We start from the raw sequence: 21,229 nt of genomic DNA, 5'->3' as shown, positions 1-21,229 counted from the left end.
GGTGAAGGTGGGCTACCCCTACCTCTTCTGTCACCAGGGAGACTGCGAGCACGTTGTCATCATCACCGACATCAGGTCAGAGGTCATATTTTGTCATTCATATTGATCATATTGATACCTGGATGTTGAGCTTTGACTTGGTGTGTTGTCCCCCCCCCCCTACAGTGAGCTTCAAAAGTATTGGGACAGTGACACGTTTGTTGTTTTGTCTCTGTACTCCAGCACTTTGGATTAGAAATGATACAGCTATGAGGTTAAAGTGCAGACTGTCAGCTTTAATTTGAGGGTATTTTTATCCATATCGGGTGAACCGTTAAGAAATTACAGCACTTTTGTACATAGTCCCCCCATTTTAGGGGACCAAAAGTATTGCGACAAATTCACGTAAAGTAGTAAAATGTTTAGTATTTGGTCCCATATTCACAGCACGCAATGACCACATCAAGCTTGTGACTCTACACATTTGTTGGATGCATTTGCTGTTTGTTTTGGTTGTTTCAGATTATTTTGTACCAAATAGAAATTATGGTAATAATGTATTGTGTCAGTTTGGAGTCACTTTTATTGTAAATAAGAGCTAGCATCAACATTAATGTAGAAACATATTATAAATATATTTACAATAAAAGTGACTCCAAAATGACACAATACATTATGTACCATTAATTTCTATTGGGCACAAAATAATCTGAAACGCAACCAAAACAAACAGCAAATGAAAGAGAGAGCATAGTAGACTGTTGCTGTCAAAAAGTGATTGATGTGCTTTGCTGTGTCCTTTTGGTTGACCTCTTAATGACATCCTCCGGATGAGGCACTATATTTATTGTCATTAGGTAACTTGACAGTGCACCTGTTTCTTTGAAGTAAAAAATGTGTTTGAACTTGTTGATCTCTTAGTGACATCCTCTCAGGTGATGTGTAGTGAACTTGTTGAACTTAAAGAGATGGGTGCAGGGGTTGGTGTCAGGTTACAAGTAGGGGTATTTACAAGCAGCTACAGGGTCTGCAAGCTCGGGACTTAATAAATCACTCTCTCCTCCTCTCTAGGTGTCTAACAGATAACGCCTTAATGCGTTCAATATTGTGACCCTAGGTTCACAACATGCTTAATGACTTGGGTACCCACAATGTACCCACCTAAAAAAGATAATTGTACTCTTATAATAATAATAATAATAATAATAACTCTTTAACGATGTGCCCTTTACTAATGACTGAAACAGATAATTTTACCCCCTTAATAACCTTTTACTGCAGTGGGCTAAATCAGGGTCACACAGAGGTTCTTGGTAGTCTTAACAAGACACCAGTACCATGTCAGATATAGAGTTTACATTTATTCAATTTTGAGTTTGCATCCCAAAATGACACTTTGTCTCTGAATGGCCTTGAGTGGCCCAGCCAGAGGCCGGACTTGAACCCGATCGAACATCTCTGGAAAGACCTGAAAATAGCTGTGCAGCGACGCTCCCCATCCAACCTGACAGAGCTTGAGAGGATCTGCAGAGATAAATGGGAGAAACTCCCCAAATACAGGTGTGCCAAGCTTGTAGCGTCACACCCAAGAAGACTCGAGGCTGTAATCGCTGCCAAAGGTGCTTCAACAAAGTACTGAGTAAAGGGTCTGAATACTTATGTAAATGTGATATTTCAGTAGTTAAAAAAAAATATATATATATATATATATATATATATATTTGCAAACATTTCTAAAAACCTGTTTGTCATTATGGGGTATTGTGTGTAGATTGAGGGGGAAAAAACAATTTAAGGCTGTAACGTAACAAAATATGGAAAAAGTCAAGAGGTCTGAAATACTTTCCGAATGCACTGAATGTACAAAGTGTGTTAATACGCTCAAATTAAAGCCGACAGTCTACACTTTACTTTTGGAACTCGCTGTATCTATGAGGAATCAATGTGTCAGAAATCAGGTCACCTTACTCATATCAGTGCTGTGTGTCAATAGTCAATACTGTGAAGAAGGCTAGATTTCTGATAAGGCAGCAGGCCAGGGGAAAGTGCTGCCCTTTCTAGATGAATAGGATCAATTCACTTCTTTGATCAATTCACTCACATGATAAAGAGCCTAGAGGCTTTCAAAATGTCATCGTTCTGAGACTGATTTGATTTGTTTAAGTATTTTTAGCATTCTTCTGACTGGTTTTCTTTGCTGCAGGCACTGTAACTGTGCATGAAGGCTGGTTTTGTGGCATAGCGGTGTGATGTTTCCAAGAAGGACTCTGCCTCAGTGCTGCCAGTGAAACAGTTCCCAAACTGTGCTGGTTCAGATATCCCATCACTTTGTCCTTTTTCAGCACGGTTTATTTATTTAACCTTTATTTTGACAGGGAATCAATGCTGAGACCAAGGTCTCTTTTCCAGATGAGCCCTGTTTAACACAACAATACATATCAAAATACAGTATACACAAATTATGATAGTGTTTTGCTTTTTATGTATTGTTGTGTAGTTTAAAGACACATTCTTCAGTAAAATGATCTCCTAGGAGCCGTCAAATGCCCCAGGCCAGTGTTTTCCAAACTCGGTGCACGTTTTGGTTTTTGCCCTAGAACTACACAGCTGATTCAAATAATCAACTAATTATCAAGCTTTGATAATTTGAATCAGCTGTGTAGTGTTAGGGCAAAGAACAAAATGTGCACCGAGTTTGGGAAACAGTGCCCTAGGCCTACAGCACAGGGGTCAAACTCATTCCAAGGAGGACAGTGTCTACGGGTTTTCGCTCCTCCCATGTACTTGATGGATTAATAATAATATGCCATTTAGCAGACGCTTTTATCCAAAGCGACTTACAGTCATGCGTGCATACATTTTTCTTTGTGTATGGGTGGTCCCGGGGATTGAACCCACTACCTTGGCGTTACAAGCGCCGTGCTCTACCAGCTGAGCTACAGAGGACCACATTAATTAAAGTTAATTAAGGTTAGTAATTAGTGAGGAACTCCCCTCACCTGGTTGTCTAGGTCTTAACTGAAAGGAAAAACAAACACCAGCATACCGTAGGCCCTCCATGGAATGAGTTTGACACCCCTGCATTAGAGGCACCAATTCTTCCTATTTGTAAAGTGCATTGGAGATCATTCCACACGACAGGTGAAAGGTTCCAGCAACTATGGTGGATACGTAACAGGGCTAGTTCAGTACAGTTTGGCTCATTAGTGTGGACATGGTATGTAAGTTTTATTTTTCCCCCTGCCCAATGTTTCTAGACTGGCCCATAAGGATGACTGCCTGGATAAGAAACTGTACCCTCTCCTTACCCACAAGCACAGGGTCATGACCAGGAAGTGCGCCGTGTGTAACGTCTACATCGGCAGGTGTGTAGAGACAAAATGTCCCCCACAATAAAAGATAATCATTACTTGGGTTATGAGTTTTCCCTGTTTACATGACCTGGCCAAAAAAAACATATCCCTAGTAATTGACTGTACATTAGTTTTAAAAATGATGAGTTAAAGAATTATCTGGCACGGAAGTTGTCAGTGTACTAACTGGCCTTTTTTTGTTTCGTTTTCAGATGGTTAACCACAAATGATCCATTTGCCCCAAATGACCCGTGTCTCTTCTGTGAGCGGTGCTTCCGCATGCTGCACTACGACAAGGAAGGAAACAAACTAGGACAGTTTCTGGCCTACCCTTATGTGGACCCTGGTGCCTTCAACTGAGACCGAGCTGCCCACATTCTACTAACCTTTCTCCCATCTACTGCTGGGCAGTATTGGCACATAGGGAGGAGTTTTTCTATTTTCTGTTGGAATTAAAGCACTTTACCTACTGTTTTTCTACTTTCATCTTGGATTGGGATTCACGGTCACATGGAAATGTTCTGGTTAATAAAGCATTTTTGGGGGGTACATTTGCAGTGATATTTTTCTGTAGTCGTCTAGAATTGTAAAGCTCATATTGAGAACGTTAGTTTAGGATTGATGAACCTTCAGTGGTGAACTGGTGACGTCACCAGCTCATGCTACTCATGATGAAAAGTTCACATGAACGATCATAGCTTTTACGAAGTATTGGTTTCACAAATTAAGCTTTATGGACAGTGGGACAACACCCTTCTCTTATACCTGTAGTGCCTCTGGCTAGGGAGTTGGATAGCACTGTATATCTTGCCCTGCGACAGCTCGAGTGATGGTGACTTGGAAAGGCACTTTAGCAACATTATTATTCCATTGAAGTGTTTTAAATCGTCTTAACCGATCTGTTAAGCTAATGGTGGCCATTTGATTAGACCCGAAAGCTCAGATCTGAGAAAAGATATTACGCAAATACTTCTTTTCCATGTGACTATTGTTCTGACCTGTGAAAAGATAACCGTCGACTTGACACTACAGTACCATTGATTGAAGCAACTTCACTTGAACTCATACAGATGAGGTCAATTATATTGGCACCCCCTTGTACTTTACAATAGAGCAGAATGTTGTTCTCTCTTAAACTGGTTGAATGGCAATTTTTACCCTGTAGGCACCTGCAATTTACCACAGGTGAGACATTACTCTGTTAACCAGAATCATTGCCTCCAACCAAATGTAATTAATTTGAATAAGCTAGTCTAGGCCAGTTTTGATTTGGACCTGTGAAGTGTGAATACGTTTTTAATTTAAACTTATTTTTTGATAAAAATAGTGAATCATACAAGGGTGCCAATATATTATATCTAAAAACAAAATTTGTTTCGATAAACAAAATAACTGAATATCAATCGATTAATGTAGTTACTGACAAAAGGAATGTTATTGAACCATTGCTTTATTAAAATGAGGCAAAAACAGGCTTTCAGACAGGCACAAAAATACTCTTATTTACATCAATGTCAGCAAAATGGAGGACTTAAACACACATTTAAACTTGGGTGTGCGAGAAAAAAAAAAGCACTTTATTGGCTAAATAAACTGTCACACTTGAGTAGTATTTCCTTTCTGTGCAAGAACATTCTGAAAAAAATATGTACACCTACTCTAGGAGTAATATTGGTCAGTATTGATTACATTTACTAAACTAACAAGTAATACAAAGACTCCTCTACCAGTAACTACCGTATATGTAGTCTTACCATATACATCATCCATCTTGTATAATTGGGAGAATTGAGTTGAACTGAAAGATATTGGGATGTCAAACATTAAGTGATTCTAAAAACAGACTATCTGGTCAAATATTCTAAAACAGAATATACAGCTTCGTTGACCCACTCCATTTTTGCCATGACCTTCTCAAACATGATACGGTCACCATTTCACTTCTTAGTAGAATCGTTTAAACAAACAATCTGAGGTCAGGGATGGGTTAGATATGCCTGTATTAAACTAACAATATATCTTCCTTATGGAACCACTTTTTACTACCATCAGTTTAAAAACAGCCATAGTTAAATCGTTAAAAGAAATCTAAAATAAGACTATGGAAGACACTGCTCTGTAAGGTTTAGAAGGACGTGGGTGTGCAAACCAGAAGAGCCTGGATTTGTACTATTTGAGATGGACATGTAGTCATAGCAACAGGCGTTAACCTCTGATTGGTGGTGTTTGGACTAGTGTGTGCAAGTGGTGGCAGCACAGATCAGTCAGGACTCAGGAGCAGTGAGTTCAGGTCAGCAGCACCAACATTCCCTTCAGTTCAGTCAGTCAGATAGGTTTCTTCATCATCAGGTGGATTCCTCTTGGGCCTTCACTACACTGCATGTAAAGGGATTATGAAATGGGACGGCAACTAGCACACAGTGCAGTTAAGAACGTTTATAGAAGTTATACAAACACAAATGGGGTTATAACTAGCAAACTGACAAATGCTGATACATTTATTTTTGTGTGAAAATTTGCTTGGTTTAGGAATTCTTGTTCATTAAACCTACTGAGACCCAAAGAGATACAGTGAACAGAGTGAGATGGAGGACATTCGTCAACGGCGTATGCACATGTAGGTCTGGTGGCTCTGGTTAAGTCTGTTGTTGTGAGCAAGCACTCCAAAACACCCAGAACTCATTGGCCCCCGTCTGTCTGTCCGTCCTACAGTCCATCGGTCTGTCTTACCTGCTGTTATCTCCTGTAGAGGCCTCTTCAGCAGGCTTCTCCTTGTCCGACTCCTGCTTCTTATCATCAGGACTGGAGTCACCATTAGTCTTATCTAGAGCAAGAGACACACACAACGTGAGGAACAGACGCACACGCAGACACACACGCTTTCAGTTTCAGCCTGCATACATAATCCAAACACAGACACCCAGCCTCTTGCCCAGATACACATCATTATTTTTCTAGCTCTCATTTTACGACCCATAACACTGAAATCTCCTGGAGGAGTCAGGAGGGGATGACATGTGACACACTCATGCCTGCACCCTGGCCAGGCGGAGACTAATCTGATATTCCATCCATTGGAAATGCCTGGTGGTGCGGATGTGGTCCCGACTATAACACAACCCTCCTGATCGTGTTAATACTTACTGAGCCAATCATAAAAAAAGGGCATAGTGCCTACAGACCAGTCATAAAAAGTTATGGGAACCTCAGAAATATAATTCTATGGTGGTAAGGCCGCTGTGGCATCTTACTCTTAAGCCTTGTTCACATTGGCAGTTTGAAATGACTCCAATCCTATAAAAAAATTTAAAAAATTACATCTCTGATTAGAATCTGTAATTTTTCCTGCAGTCTGAACAACCAAAAATCACATTGAATCAGATATTTCAAGTCAGATTTCAAACCACCTTCGTATGTGGTTTGAAATCAGATTCAAATCTGATCCCTGGCCATGTGACTTGTCTGAACAGTCAAATCGGATTTATTTCCCCTTAAATGGTTGTTAGACTGTTATTAGGCATATCTTGTTGCTTGCTGGTAATCTGTTGACAGTTTAAACAAGACCATGTGGCAACTAACTATTTTGTTAATAATTTACAAACAAATGAGTGAATGTGCTAGAAAGCTAAACAGCTACCTAGCTAGCTAGTTGACTGCTGTGGCTAGCTAAAAATGACTTGTTTTGAAAGTTGGATCATATACCTTGAGACTTTAAAAAGGTGTTCTTACTAGGGGTCACCCATATTACCCCCACACCGGCCGTCATGAGTCATGACCGCAATAAAATTCCATGTGACTGTCCATGGTAATCTCCTTTTATGCAATCTGGACATGCTTTGGTAGTACCCAACATGCTAACTACCATCAGGTCCTAATGGCCTGTTACTCAGGGCTCTATTGTCCCTCTAACCACTGACATCGATACAAATGCAACTGAAAATCACATCAAGCACTTATCAAAACAGTAGGCCCATCTTACTTTTAAAACTCACTTCACTGTGATGATCAATTTGAACAGTATTAAACATGGTTGTTGGGGATGTTGTTCCAAAGCCTAACAAATGAAACCTTGGCGCTTTCTAAGGTGAAGATGAATTCAAAACTCCAATAAGCATACTAGAGCTTATGCATATGAGCCCAGGCAGTGGTTGAGGCGTGGAGTGAAATAAGTGTTCTTATATTTATTTCTCAGCTGCTCATATTAAAACACATGCTCCGCTATAAACCCGAAGTAGCCCTACAAAACGGACTGGTGGGAAAGCGCGCGGCCTCCATTCGCTATTTGAGTACATATGGATTACGGCTTTTTCCCCCCATGCCCATTTGATAATGGGCCATTCTAAATCTAAACAAATTTTACATATTAGTAAAGACAAGATTAAATTGAGAGTAGTCTGATGTGTGAAAATATGACCACTCGATGAGAGAACAGCTGTGCAGACTGGGGCAAGGAACAGCTTTTTTTGTTCCTTTCTCAAATCATCAATAGCATGTAGTCACCCCATGCAGCCGATATCCGTTTTGATTTCTAAGACATTCTAAGTTTTGTATCATTCGCAACTAAAGTTCCCAAATAACTCTATCTAGCATATAGGACCTGTTTCAAAATGATCACTTTTATGCTCAACATAGCCACTTCATATGCGCACTCGCTCCGTAATGGGAAAAATATTATTTATATTTTATTCAGCTAAGTTCAATAATTATAGGTTAAGAACTTTTGTGAAAGAGCACAGTTTGAAAGATATGGCATATAGAAGCTAACCGGATGGACATCATGAAAATGATCAGAGAGATTGAGGGTAGAGGAAGTTCAGGAGTAAAAACAAACAAAATAGAACTATTGTAAAATTGTGTACATAAAATGTATATAGTATGTATAAGCTGGAAGTAGAGGCCTAAGTATTGTTGTTCACTAGTTTACTCCAATTAGGGGAGGGGTGGTAGGGTTAGAAAGTAATAAAGGAAAATATATATTTTTAAAGGATATGTATATGTTTTTATTTATATGTGTATGTATGTATGTACAGAACCAGTCAAAAGTTGGGACAAACCTACTCATTCCAGGGTTTTTCTTTATTTTTACTATTTTCTACAATGCAGAATAATAGTGAAGACATCAAAACTATGAAATAACACATAACACGGGGGGCCAGTATGAAAAAAGAATGTATGCACTAACTGTAAGTCGCTCTGGATAAGAGCGTCTGCTAAATGACTAAAATGTAAATGTAAAATGTAGTACCAAAAAAAGTGTTAAACAAATCAAAACATATTTTATATTTTAGATTCTTCAAATAGCCACCCTTTGCCTTGATGACAGCTTTGCACACTCTTGGCATTCTCTCAACTACCTTCATGAGGTAGTCACCTGGAATGCATTTCAATTAACAGGTGATCCTTAAAAAGTTAATTTGTGGAATTTCTTTCCATCTTAAGATATGAGATAATCAGTTGTGTTGTGACAAGGTATACAGATGATAGCCCTATTTGGTAAAAGACCAAGTCCATATTATGGCAAGAACAGCTCAAATAAGCAAAGAGAAACGACAGTCCATCATTACTTTAAGACATGAAGGTCAGTCAATATGGAAAATGTCAAGAACTTTGAAAGTTTCTTCAAGTACAGTTGCAAAAACCATCAAGCGCTATGATGAAACTGGCTCTCATGAGGACCGCCACAGGAATGGAAGACCCAGAGTTACCTCTGCTGCAGAGGATAAGTTCATTAGAGTTACCAGCCTCAGAAATTGCAGCCCAAATAAATGCTTCACAGAGTTCAAGTCACAGCCATCTCAACATCAACTGTTCAGAGGGGACTGTGTGAATCAGGCCTTCATGGTCGAATTGTTGCAAAGAAACCACTACTAAAGGACACCAATAAGAAGAAGAGACCTGCTTGGGCCAAGAAACACGAGCAATGGACATTAGACCGGTGGAAATTTGTGAGACGCGATTTTTTTCCCAAAATTTGTCTGTCATAGTTGACGTGTACCTATGATGAAAATTACAGGCCTCTCTCATCTTTTTAAGTGGGAGAACTTGCACAATTGGTGGCTGACTAAATACTTTTTTTCCCCCACTGTATATGTTGTCAGCTAAATGAACAAGCCTACAGCCTATGGCATGGAGCATAGCCAGATAACATAGGCCAACAAATATTTAGATCTTCTGAAATACATTTTCTTCATATCATGTTTCTTTAGACCTGACTACAACAATGGATTTTTTGTGATGGTGTACATTAAATTGATGTATTATACTTAAAGGGTGCATCAGTGGCTAGTATGTGTGGAGGCATGGAGATGCTAAAGGTGTTTGTTAATTAACGGTCAATTACCGTGAGACTGGCAGTCTTTTGCACGACAATAACCGGCCGACAATTTAATGCCCTCCACAACCCTAGTTCTAACCCTATGATTTTGAACATTCAAAGCAACTGGGAAAATGTCCATGGCAGGCATTGTTGTCACCTTAGCTTGCTACACTTCCGGAGTGATAGGAAGCACGTCATGAGCACCACCACCAATCAACACCACCACCAATCAACACCACCCATCGTTACTATGACAACTAGCGTAGCCATGTCAGCAAATGACTGCTGTCTGAACACACACAAATCCGATTTGGTCACATGTAACTCGCTGTTTGGACAGTCAGTATTCCGAAATGGATTTTAAAAAACAAAACCGATCTGAGCATTAAGGCTTGCAGTGTGAACAAGGCTTTATTCTACGCACATGGCCTAACCGGTCATAAAGGGTGGCCAATGAGGTGACCAGAACCTCAAAGCCGATATGATCAGTAGACAATATTCTTTTCATACAGGGATGAAAGCACAACGCTAACTCCAATTTTCATGCGAATGAATCTCCCATTGACAAAGCATGATGATTTATGCAAAAGTTGCGTGTATTTCCAGTTCGGAGTTGGCCCACCATACCTGATTAAATAGAGTGTCAAATCCTAACCCGATATGTGCACATAACTAGAATTTGAGCTAATTCTCCTAATGTTGTCCCCGCCTGACTTATACGAAAGTCAGATTCACGTGTGCATATCACAAGTTGGCATTGAGCCAAGAGCGGATACGCTCTTAACTACCTATACTAAGTGACTGTTTGCCTTTCATCACAATATGTTCCCACAGTAATTGTTTATGTAAAAAATTTAATAACACAATATTCTAAACAAAAAGGCACATATCTATTAAGTCTCAGAGTCGGTCTGGTCTTTATCTACCCTTTCTCTATACTGGCTGGTGAAGAGTTTTTCTCCCAAACAATTAGTCGTATGGACATAAATTCACAGGATATTTCACAGGCCACACAACGAGCATTGCAGAACACTGAGAAAGACACCGAGCCTTCTGAATCTGGAATGTTTGAGTTGATGATCATCACATCTAGGATTTCTATCAGATTCCCAAGGAGGAATATGTAGAGCGTTGACCCTAACCACAGATACTGGGTAATATTTCTTCATCTTTCTGAAGGATTCTGTTGGCTAATCTGATCTGAGACCAGTGCTTTTGGGCAACTTCTAAATCCAGCTATTGTGACTGATCAGGTATCAAACCAGTGTTCCGCATGACTCAAAACTGCATTAGCCCACTGAGCTAAAGCCTTGGGTTTAGCTCTAGGTGCAGACATAGAGTAAGTAGTGTCACCAACCCACCTCCATTACATTTATCACTTATCTCCCACTCCACAAGACCCCCATTCCCCCTCCCCCAGTCCCATTCCCAGTGTTGTTTTCCCTGACCTGCTGGCCTTCTTCAAAGCACCATTCTTGGCTTTACTAAGTTTGCAGTTAGCCAGTGTGCAGTTCGCTAGTGTGGCTATAGGAACAGAGCCCCAGTCCCTCTTTCCTCCCAGTACCTGTGTTGTTCTCCCTGGCCCGCTCTGCCTTCTTCTGGACTCCCTTCCTGGCCTCCTCCTGCTGCTTCTGCTCTGCTATGGACTTGTTGAGCACCTGGCTGAGCAGCTGGTCCCCCTCCCCCAGCAGGAACATGCTCTTAAACTTGTTGTACAGCATGGTGGACTTGTCCATAATGTCCTGGCTGGCCTTGAACCTCCGGATCTGGCCACCCATGGAGAGCATACAGTAAATACAGGAGATATAGGTGGTCTTCTGTAGCTCAGGTGGTAGAGCATAGCGCTTGCAACGCCAGGATGGTCGGTTAAATTCCCGGGACCACCCTTACGTAAAATGTATGCACAAATGACTAAGTCACTTTGGATAAAATATCAATAGCATTTAACTTATTAAACCTCCAGATCTGGCAACAAAGAGCAGCATGTACATGGGGGATAAAAGTTTGCATGCACATAAATATTCACCCGTAAACATGCACACAATAACATGCACCCACAGTTGTATACAATTAGCAGATGTTCTTATGTACTCTTATAATGTGACGACCTAAGCAGAAGGTGAGGGCTAAGTGGCAGCAGGTGTGCGTCTTTGTAGGGGAAGCGCTACCCTCAACCATAAACCCCAGCAGTCAGGGTCAGCACATGCATTCTGGGACACAGCTCTGACAGGGACATTACCTTTTTGAGTGTTGCTATGAGCTCCGAGTGTTTCTGCAGGTGCTGGGTGGTGACCTGCAGCATACCCAGCTCATCCAACGCCACCAGACACTTCTTCACATCCTACACACACACACACACACACACACACACACACACACACACACACACATTTATCTTCTTCAACCAGGTGAGTAACAGCCTACTAAACAAAATTGCAAAGGTCTGACAAAAAAAGTTATAAATAAACAAGAACTAAGATCGAGATCCCTCAAACTCAACTCTGGACCTCGAAGCCAGTTCCACTGCATTCATTGTTCCCCTCTAATCAGGGACTGATTTAGACCTGGGACACCAGGTGTGTGCAATTAATTATCAGGTAGAACAGAAAACCACCAGGCTCCAGACCTCGTAGGGTCAGAGTACCCCTGATCAGGGGCAGTCTTGAACTTACTGGGTTGTCAATCTTGAGGGAGATTTTGATTTCTCCATGCAACCTCTGCAGCCTCGATTCTGTCGATATCTCTGCGATGAAGGGAAGAAAAACAAACATCAGTCATGATTCGGTCATGAAAGCCAGAGTTGACCTAATCTCCACAGAGGATAACTAGGCCTAGTAGCAATGATCTTCACAATGTCCACGAGAAAACACCAATACACAAACTCACCTTTCTTCTTGTCACCTTTCCTTTCATCCACTTTTTTCCCATCCTCTTTTTTTTGCCTGATAGAGAAACACATAAGACCATTAACGCACCAAATCAACTCAGGTCACACGTCAATTCAATTTGAAGTCCACATGCAAACGACTAACCAAAAACCTCATATGTACACACAACCAAACTGAACTGCCAGTCGTTTTAAGAGTAGCACCACTGGAAATTCCATCAACATGTCAACTGGAGATAATTTGAGATGGATGTACAGAACAGGGAACCCAATCTCCCCCCCTCCATCCAGAACAGTTGACCCCTGTTGTGCAGGCCTCTTGTGACCTGTGCACATGGAATGACCCTCATGTCTGACATCCAATTCTGTCATTCCCCTGTCCTCCCGCTGCGGCTACCATTCGACATAAACCCTGACCCTGCCATCTTGTCACAGTGACCTCTGACACATGGTCTTCTACACAAACGACCATCACGTCGGGCGCCATTTTTAGACGGAGCAGTAAAAAATATATCACTAGCCATTGAGAATGTGGAGCCCCTGTGGGGTGATGTGGAGCCCCTGTGGGGTGATGTGGAGCCCCTGTGGGGTGATGTGGAACCCATGTGGGGTACTAAATAGAAAGGTGAGTGTTGGGTGGACGGACAGACAGATACAGATAGATGGACAGACAGGTAGATAGATGGACAGACAGGTGGACAGACAGACAGACAGATATACAGACAGATAGATAGACGGACAGACAGGCGGCCAGACAGACAGGTGGACAGAGAGACAGACAGACAGGTGGACAGAGAGACAGACAGACAGGTGGACAGAGAGACAGACAGACAGGTGGACAGAGACAGACAGACAGGTGGACAGAGACAGACAGACAGGTGGACAGAGGGTCACCTTACTCTTTCTGATCGTCTTTGTCCCCCGTCTCGGTCGGAGTGGGCTGCTGCCGCTTGCTCTTCTGATGGTTACATTGGTTAACGGGGTGGAGAAAGAGATGTTGATTGGATGTTCATACATGTAGATATGCTTGGCTGGTACCGTTTGTCATGACATGGTATCACTGTGTAACTGTATGCTACACTAGGCTGGAGCAAATGTTCAACATGCACCTTTAACCCTATGGGTACTTGGAAGGTACCAACTACTGGCAACCCCCCCATATAGTGGAAACAGTATCTGAATTAGAATTTGCCAGCCTGTCTGGTCGTGGGACACCACCCCTGTCTGGTCGTGGGACACCACCCCTGTCTGGTCGTGGGACACCACCCCTGTCTGGTCGTGGGACACCACCCCTGTCTGGTCGTGGGACACCACCCCTGTCTGGTCGTGGGACACCACCCCTGTCTGGTCGTGGGACACCACCCCTGTCTGGTCGTAGGACACCACCCCTGTCTGGTCGTGGGACACCACCCCTGTCTGGTCGTGGGACACCACCCCTGTCTGGTCGTAGGACACCACCCCTGTCTGGTCGTAGGACACCACCCCTGTCTGGTCGTAGGACACCACCCCTGTCTGGTCGTGGGACACCACCCCTGTCTGGTCGTGGGACACCACCCCTGTCTGGTCGTGGGACACCACCCCTGTCTGGTTGTGGGACACCACCCCTGTCTGGTCGTGGGACACCACCCCTGTCTGGTCGTGGGACACCACCCCTGTCTGGTCGTGGGACACCACCCCTGTCTGGCCGTGGGACACCACCCCTGTCTGGTCGTGGGACACCCACCTCCTGGTCAGAGGAGTCAGAGGAGCTCTCCTCTTTGGCCTGTCTCCTCCGTTTAGCGTCAGGGTCCTTCCTCCCTTTGCTCTCCTCCTTTCTCCTCCCCTCAGGCCTCTTCTCCTGCTCTCCTCTCCTGGACTTGTCTTCCGGCGTCCTCTTCCTCTTTCTCTCTGACTCAGCAGTGTCCCTGAACGGAGAGAAACGTCTTTTAGGACTTCTTTTTTTTTACCCAAGAAAGTCAAAGCAATGTTGTTCAATGGTAGCTACAGTAGTGTTGATCCTCTGTTGTTTTCTGACAATGTATTTTAACAGCCCATTAATTATGGATTACTAGTGGATCCTTTAAATCAGTGGATGTGTCTCATATAGAGATTCTATTAGATACATAGAACTGAAATTGTTAAAATACACCTGTGCAATGAAGACATTTATTGTTCTTGTAAATGCACATTTGCTCTTATTGTATGTGTGCTTGTCTGTTGCTCTAGATAAGACTAATGGTGATGATAAGAAGCAGGAGTCGGACAAGGAGAAGCCTGCTGAAGAGGCCTCTACAGGAGACAACAGCAGGTAAGACAGACAGACGAACCATAACCACATTATGCAACCGTACATGTCACTGCCTGAGCCCTGGGGGTCCTGCTGCTGGAGTAGGAGCATCTTCTCAGCTTTGGTCTTCCTGCCTCGCCGCTTAGGAGTGGGGCCCTCTCCGCCTGGGCACAGGAACACACAGGAACACATAGGGAGCACAAAGGATCCAAATGTTTTACAGGTCATAGAGTTTGTAGTTGTTAGTCCTCATCAGTTATCATAATGAGAAGGACACTACTGTCCCAATACAGATATGAGAGCCATGCAAGCTGTTTTCCATTACTGTGGTTGTTGTGTTACCCTTTGACAAAATAATAGGAGTGCCTGAGGTAGGACTGATGTCTTGCTCACACACACACATACACTCTCACAACACCTACAACAGCGGGAAAGGTCGAGGGTTGCATTGACAGACGCTGTACCTTGAGGGCTGGATGTGGGACTGTTGGCAGTGTCCTCTTTCTCCGAGTCGGCCTCTACATCACTCTGACAAGAGACACGGAACGCAAGACACCGAGTTTAGTTTCAAAGTGATCGACAAGTTGTATTGTATGTCAGCTGCATTATGTCTCGATTGAGTTCATTCATGTTATACATGAGGATATGGGATACCTTTTTCTTCCTTCTTCTCTTGGGTTTGGGAGTGTCTGTAGATTCGTTTGGTGTGGGGTCCTAGAAAAATAACACACACACACACAGATGCAGTCAAATATATTGGCACCCCTTGCACTTTACACTGCAGTGTAAAGGAGTAGAACGTTCTGCTTTCTCTTTTAAACGTGGTTGAATGGCTATTTTTTACCCTGTAGGCATCTGCAATTTACCACAGGTGAGATAAATTACACAGTAAACCAGAATATTTGCCTCCAACCAAATTATTTAGAATTTTGAAGGCCATTTGTTGACTTAGGTTAAAAATCTAAATTTCAGTTTATTTATATATATGTATTTTTTGTTTTGTTTGTTTTTGTTTTGTCCTGTGCAGTTGTAAATCAAACAAATGCACATGTAAACACCAAATGTTTTTTCAATGTCAACTTATTTTAGAAGAAAGTGAGTCATGCAAGGGTGCCAATATATTTGACCACATCTGTATAGTAATAACTCCATCCCAACTGTCCTTGCCATAAAACAAGGGAAAGTTTAGCGTTTCAGCCCCATCTAGTGGATTACTGTTGTATTACACCTACCAAGTCAGCCGGCAAGAGTGTAGTTCCCAGAACAGTTCCTATCAAGTGAACGGTCAGTCATTGGCGCAAGAGAGCACCTTACCTTTCTCCAGAGCGACATAGAATGCCATGCAAAAATAAAACATAAATACGTTGCTTTAACTGATAAGAATTGCTGTAGTTCAGCCCCCCAATTAAAAGCTTGATAACAACAACCCAAGGAGGGAGGGAGGGAGCAACACATGCCACTGATCAACAAGCAGGCCTAGGCATGTCAATGTTGAATCAGAAAAACTGTCTAGGACATCAAACCTTTAGAGAAGTGTGAAGGAAAGGGAGGGTTCATTCATTCAGGTCATGCAAATTACATTTTGAACATCCCACATCTAATTCACCCAAAAAAATGCACAGATTTATTTACATTTTTTATGGTGAATGCCCACTCTCACTAAACACAACATTTGCAGGATCCCCCATAGTGAGAGCCCAGGTTTGTTTAAAATGAATGACAGTGGTTATTTTAAGGACACAATCACACCGCTATCCATATCCATAGTAAACTAAACTTACAGGCTTCTACTGGTACTGAAAACTCCTCTATCTTTGCCCTCTCACCATTCACTACAAGGAAATAACCCTACCTACCCCTACCCATCCCTGTGGTTCTGTTGCACAGTTCTAAAACACTCCTCAAAATACTATTGTTACCAACAGAAAAACCAGGCTAGCTAAGAAACAGAGGGAGGATACGGAGCCAAACCATCACCTTATACCTTTGCAATGCGTAGTCGTGCAAGCCAATGGTAACAATAGGGACAAAAAACAACAACTATAAAATGAAAATCACCAGGTGCCACATCATGCTTTCCCTAAGTGGGGTGGGAGGGTCACCTATCCCATCATGCAACAGTACGTACATCCTGGGGCTGTCTCTGTTCAGAGACCTGCATGCCCCCATCCTCCTCCTGTCCAGCCTCACTCTCAGCCCCCGACACCTGGGTAACCACACCAAACACACAGTGCCCAGGGTATGGGGGGTTAGGTTAGTTATTTAGTTGGGCCAATTGACAGCTAGCCAGAGAGAGAAGTTGGGCCCCCTCTCTCCCTTGACTTCAGTCCTTCGCTCCTAGACAATTCCACACATAATTGGGGTTCAGCTTGGGCAAACAACTCTGGTCAAATACTAGTAACATACACCCCCCCCCCTCAAAAATAACATTTCCCAATTCATTGTCAATTCACAGCCGATGGTTTGCCTCTTGGGGTGTTACGACACAAAGCACGGTACCATTGGCAAAAGGAGACAACATCAACAGCAGACAGACACATTGGTACAAGAGCGCACGTCATTCAATGTTACGTAGGCATGGTGCTAGTCAAGAAAGTGAGGTTAGTCAGTATTCTTATACGTGAATAACACAGTCCATATAAATAGAATTAACTATGCAATAATTGATTCTACTTCTATGGTAGAATGGTTAGCCTACTTTGGGTTTCTTCCTCTTCTCATAATCTCCCTCCTCGTCCCCTTCTGGGTTACTGTCAGAGTCCTTCTCCGTTACGTTATCCGACAGCATCATTTGCTAATGAAAGAAAACCAAACATGTTGCCAAAAAAAAACATTCCTAAATCACAGACCTAGGATCAGACTACTTTAACTCCAAAACCTAACCTTAAAGGGGCAATCCGCAGTTGAAACAATAACAAAACGTGGTCACCCATCACTTGTTTTGGTAAACAGCTGAGGGATGGGCCTTGAGAAATAGAATATTACCACTCTTGCATTCATAGACAAGGACTGACCATCCATAATATCCAAATGATAGATTTAACCATATTTTGAAACTATACAGTGTTTGTTTACATAGACTTTGTTATATTTTGGCTTCTGATGGGGTATGACAGTTGATCTAAGCTCATGAGGCATTTATAAGTTATATTCTTCAAGAATCAATGGCTATATTTCATTTATTTAACAGTCCAAAAATGGATGTAGAAATAGCAGATTGCCCCTTTAACCATTAGGGCAACCCCCCCACCTCCATAGAAAACTCCAGGGGCATGTTCATTAGACACCAAATGGAAGTAAATTGATTAATGTACTGCATTGTTGAGGGAGCTAGCACATAAGCATTTCGCTGCACCTTTTAAATGCTACAGTCCCTGGCGCGACTCGAACACGCAACCTAGACAGTCACGGATTAGGCCCGCCCATCCTCCCCGCTTTTGTTTCTGTCTAAAGTAACTAGACCATTAGTAGGTATCATACGTCTTGGAGGTGCTTAGAAATATGTAAAGTACATTTCGTATTGGGTCTGAAGCCAGGCTGAACGCTCATATTCATTTTCTGTTGCATAACGTCTTCCGTTGTGTGCCCTAACGAACACGAACCAGAGCAAAATGACAATGGTGACAAAAGAGAGATAAAACAAACCTTCTCTCCATTCAGCTCCACCTTCGGGTTGTTCTCAACCTCCCACAAGCCTTCGTTGAAGCCCTTTCTCTTGTTAGGCTTGGCATACTTCTCTTTATTGGGCAGGTAGGGATATACATCTTTGGGGCCTAGGAATGCACTGCAATAGAGGAGGAAAGTCAATGCATAGATGCTTTTCTGGTGCTCAAGCTGATGTTTGTATATTGTACACATTGCCAATATCAAGCACTGGTGTATTGTTGAGATAGAGGGTGTATTGTATTGTATTGTAGTGTAGTGTAGTGTAGTATATGGGTGAGACCGAGGGAGCTAGCTAACTTCTTACGTTTCATGGGTACCAAAGAAGAAGATGGGAAACTTCATGTTGGCCGGCTTCACAGCTCCATCAGAGTAGTCATTAATCTGGTAGAAAGGGAGAGAGCAGGGAATTGATGAGCCTAGTCTGTACATTTTATGTAATTACATTTACATTTACATTTTAGTCATTTAGCAGACGCTCTTATCCAGAGCGACTTACAGTTAGTGAATCCATTTTTTTATACTGGCCCCCCGTGGGAATCGAACCCACAACCATGGCGTTGCAAACGCCATGCTCTATCAACTGAGCTACATCCCTGCCAGCCATTCCCTCCCCTACCCTGGACGACGCTGGGCCAATTGTGCGCTTAGCCAATTGTGCAGTTGGCACTGCAATGCAGTGCCTTAGACCACTGCGCCACTCAGGAGTCTCTGATTGGCAGACAATTCAAAACACCCGTCTTTAATAAATGCCCTGCATGACAAATTATCTGTGTAACATGTCTGCTTTAAAAGTGTTCAATATAAGTTTAGAATGGAAGTAACAACTCTAGAATACCATGAAATTAAAGAAAAATTACTATATGTTAGCGCTGGGACGACAAACCGAAAATTATCGACACCGATCATACCCATCACTTATCGCAGGCATTTTGCTGATATCGTTCATTACGATAAGTAGCCTATACTAGAGAAATATGAAGTTTGAAATGAAATAATTGTGCTAATATTGGTGATTGTTAATGGGACAATTGATGTCTACAACCATCAAACTAGTAGTAGTAGTTTAAAAGGATAATTTACACAATTGTGGTGCACATTAATGTTATTATAAATGTATCGTTATTGCATAATTTCTGGCAATTTATCGCGATATGGATTTTTGTCCATATAGACCAGCTCTACATACGTCGTTATGGTAACTGGAAGTAACTTGTTTTGTGTGATTGTGTATTGCCTTACCCTGGCAGGCCAGTGAGGGTAGCCCTTCATCTTCGCAAAGATCAAATCACCAGGTTTGTAATCCCGAGCCATTTCCTTGCGACGTAGAGCACTCTGTTGACACATAATAATACACAGATCATCTACTCAGTGCAAACTTGTAAACAGAATGCAACTTTAGCCTACATTCACAGAAAGAACATAGCTATATGAAATGCGTGTAGTCCTACGAAAAAGCCAATTGGGAAAATGTTTCAGGACCATGCACCTACCTATTGCACACCTGAATTGAGTTTAAGATGTGGGAACATTCTACAAGTGTCCGACTCAGAGGGCATGCATGATTCGTGCATAACAGTGTGGGTGTGTAGCAAGGGCACTAACCCTTACCCCCATGCCATGCATTAGCCCATCGACTCGTGGACGGATACAGTTTCATTCATTAATGCCGAATCTCCCGCGACCCATGAAGAGTGCATTATTATGTTTACAGGTAGATACTTTTTCATGCTTGTCAACATGTAGTTACTAACTTTAGCTACCTAGCGTTGCGCTACAATGTTTCCTTTTCCCGTCATTCTAGTATTTTCCGGTGACAACATGAACATGCGGACTGTCTTTATAGCTTTGACCTCAGTTCAAAACGAACTAATTCATACCGTTAAGAAAGGAATACTATTATGTGTATGTTAGTGTCATATTCACAAACAGTCTGAATGGTGTTTACTATAGGAAAATGTAAAATGCTTACCAAATTAGTACTATGTTCGTAGCTAGCTAAGCAGCCTGCACAACTTTTCCTGATCCCGCGCAACACGGTAATGGATTCTACCATAATAGCTCTAAAATAGGGTAAGCTAAAATCCTAAACACTCAAATTCTAGTCCTTGCAATGCGCATCTTGGTCTTTTTACGTGAATAAAGTAATTGAATTGAGATTATTTGTGCTTCTGATGTGCACACAGTTGTATTTGTAGATGTAGTCAATGCAAGACAATTCAAGTGGATGAGGTACACCCCTCCTATAAGATGTACGTTTAGGAGAACTGCGCAAGTACATTTCCTTGGTAATGATGCCGCATTATGGTATTATGGTTGTTATTATTGTTGTTATTATGTTGTTAAGTCCACATGTGATCATTTTGACAGCTATCACAGTTGACTTGAGGAACTATGCTTTTCGTTTTGCTCAAGTTGCCTCAATCTGAAATATGAGTTTGTCTAATACCCCCAAATATGACATGTTATCACATAGTAATACATATCACTCCTTTGAAGGTAAGAACATTTGGTAAAGCGTTTGTCCGACTCCTTTGTGAAATAACTTTATATTTAAACTGGAGGCTACTTTGGACGTCAACCTCAAACGTCAACGTGGTCATTATAGCTGTCTTCATATTTTACAGAATGCTGACATCTAGTGGAGTATTCGAGTCTTGCACCACTACAGGAAATCATATTCCTTACTGCTTGCCATTCATTGCCCTCCAGTGGTGGAGATATGTACTGAGCCCCACTAATTTAATACATTAATAATAATTTAA

The 21,229-nt window shown here is 42.1% G+C and overlaps 2 protein-coding genes across 2 annotated transcripts in view; one reads left to right on the top strand and one right to left on the bottom strand.

Annotated features, from left to right (window-relative positions):
- The window catches only part of LOC311109973 (snRNA-activating protein complex subunit 3-like), a gene marked incomplete at its 5' end in the record, with an annotated part of 5,997 nt that extends 2,127 nt beyond the window's left edge, over window positions 1–3,870 (top strand). The window contains 3 exons of the mRNA XM_084188485.1: window positions 8–75; window positions 3,237–3,344; window positions 3,545–3,870. Coding sequence (XP_084044611.1) covers window positions 8–75; window positions 3,237–3,344; window positions 3,545–3,692 — 324 coding nt within the window. The 3' untranslated portion in view covers window positions 3,693–3,870. The remainder of the gene's footprint in view (window positions 1–7; window positions 76–3,236; window positions 3,345–3,544) is intronic.
- An 894-nt stretch (window positions 3,871–4,764) lies between these two features.
- LOC311109928 (lens epithelium-derived growth factor-like) lies at window positions 4,765–20,497 on the bottom strand. The gene is made up of 17 exons (XM_084188436.1): window positions 20,437–20,497; window positions 19,707–19,799; window positions 18,772–18,848; window positions 18,447–18,585; window positions 17,500–17,595; window positions 16,930–17,007; window positions 15,456–15,515; window positions 15,266–15,329; window positions 14,866–14,965; window positions 14,259–14,439; window positions 13,435–13,493; window positions 12,535–12,590; window positions 12,321–12,391; window positions 11,888–11,989; window positions 11,213–11,414; window positions 6,063–6,156; window positions 4,765–5,708 (listed from the first exon to the last, which is right to left on the bottom strand). The coding sequence occupies exons 2-17, from the start codon at window positions 19,776–19,778 to the stop codon at window positions 5,678–5,680; spliced, it is 1,482 nt and encodes a 493-aa protein (XP_084044562.1). The 5' UTR covers window positions 19,779–19,799; window positions 20,437–20,497; the 3' UTR covers window positions 4,765–5,677.
- Window positions 20,498–21,229: the final 732 nt, after the last annotated feature.

The sequence above is a fragment of the Coregonus lavaretus genome, assembly GCF_964263955.1.
Source record: "Coregonus lavaretus genome assembly, contig: SUPER_35_unloc_1, whole genome shotgun sequence".
In the NCBI taxonomy this organism is placed as follows: domain Eukaryota; kingdom Metazoa; phylum Chordata; class Actinopteri; order Salmoniformes; family Salmonidae; genus Coregonus; species Coregonus lavaretus.
Note: the sequence above shows the minus strand (reverse complement) of the source record. Positions and strands in the feature narration are given on the sequence as shown.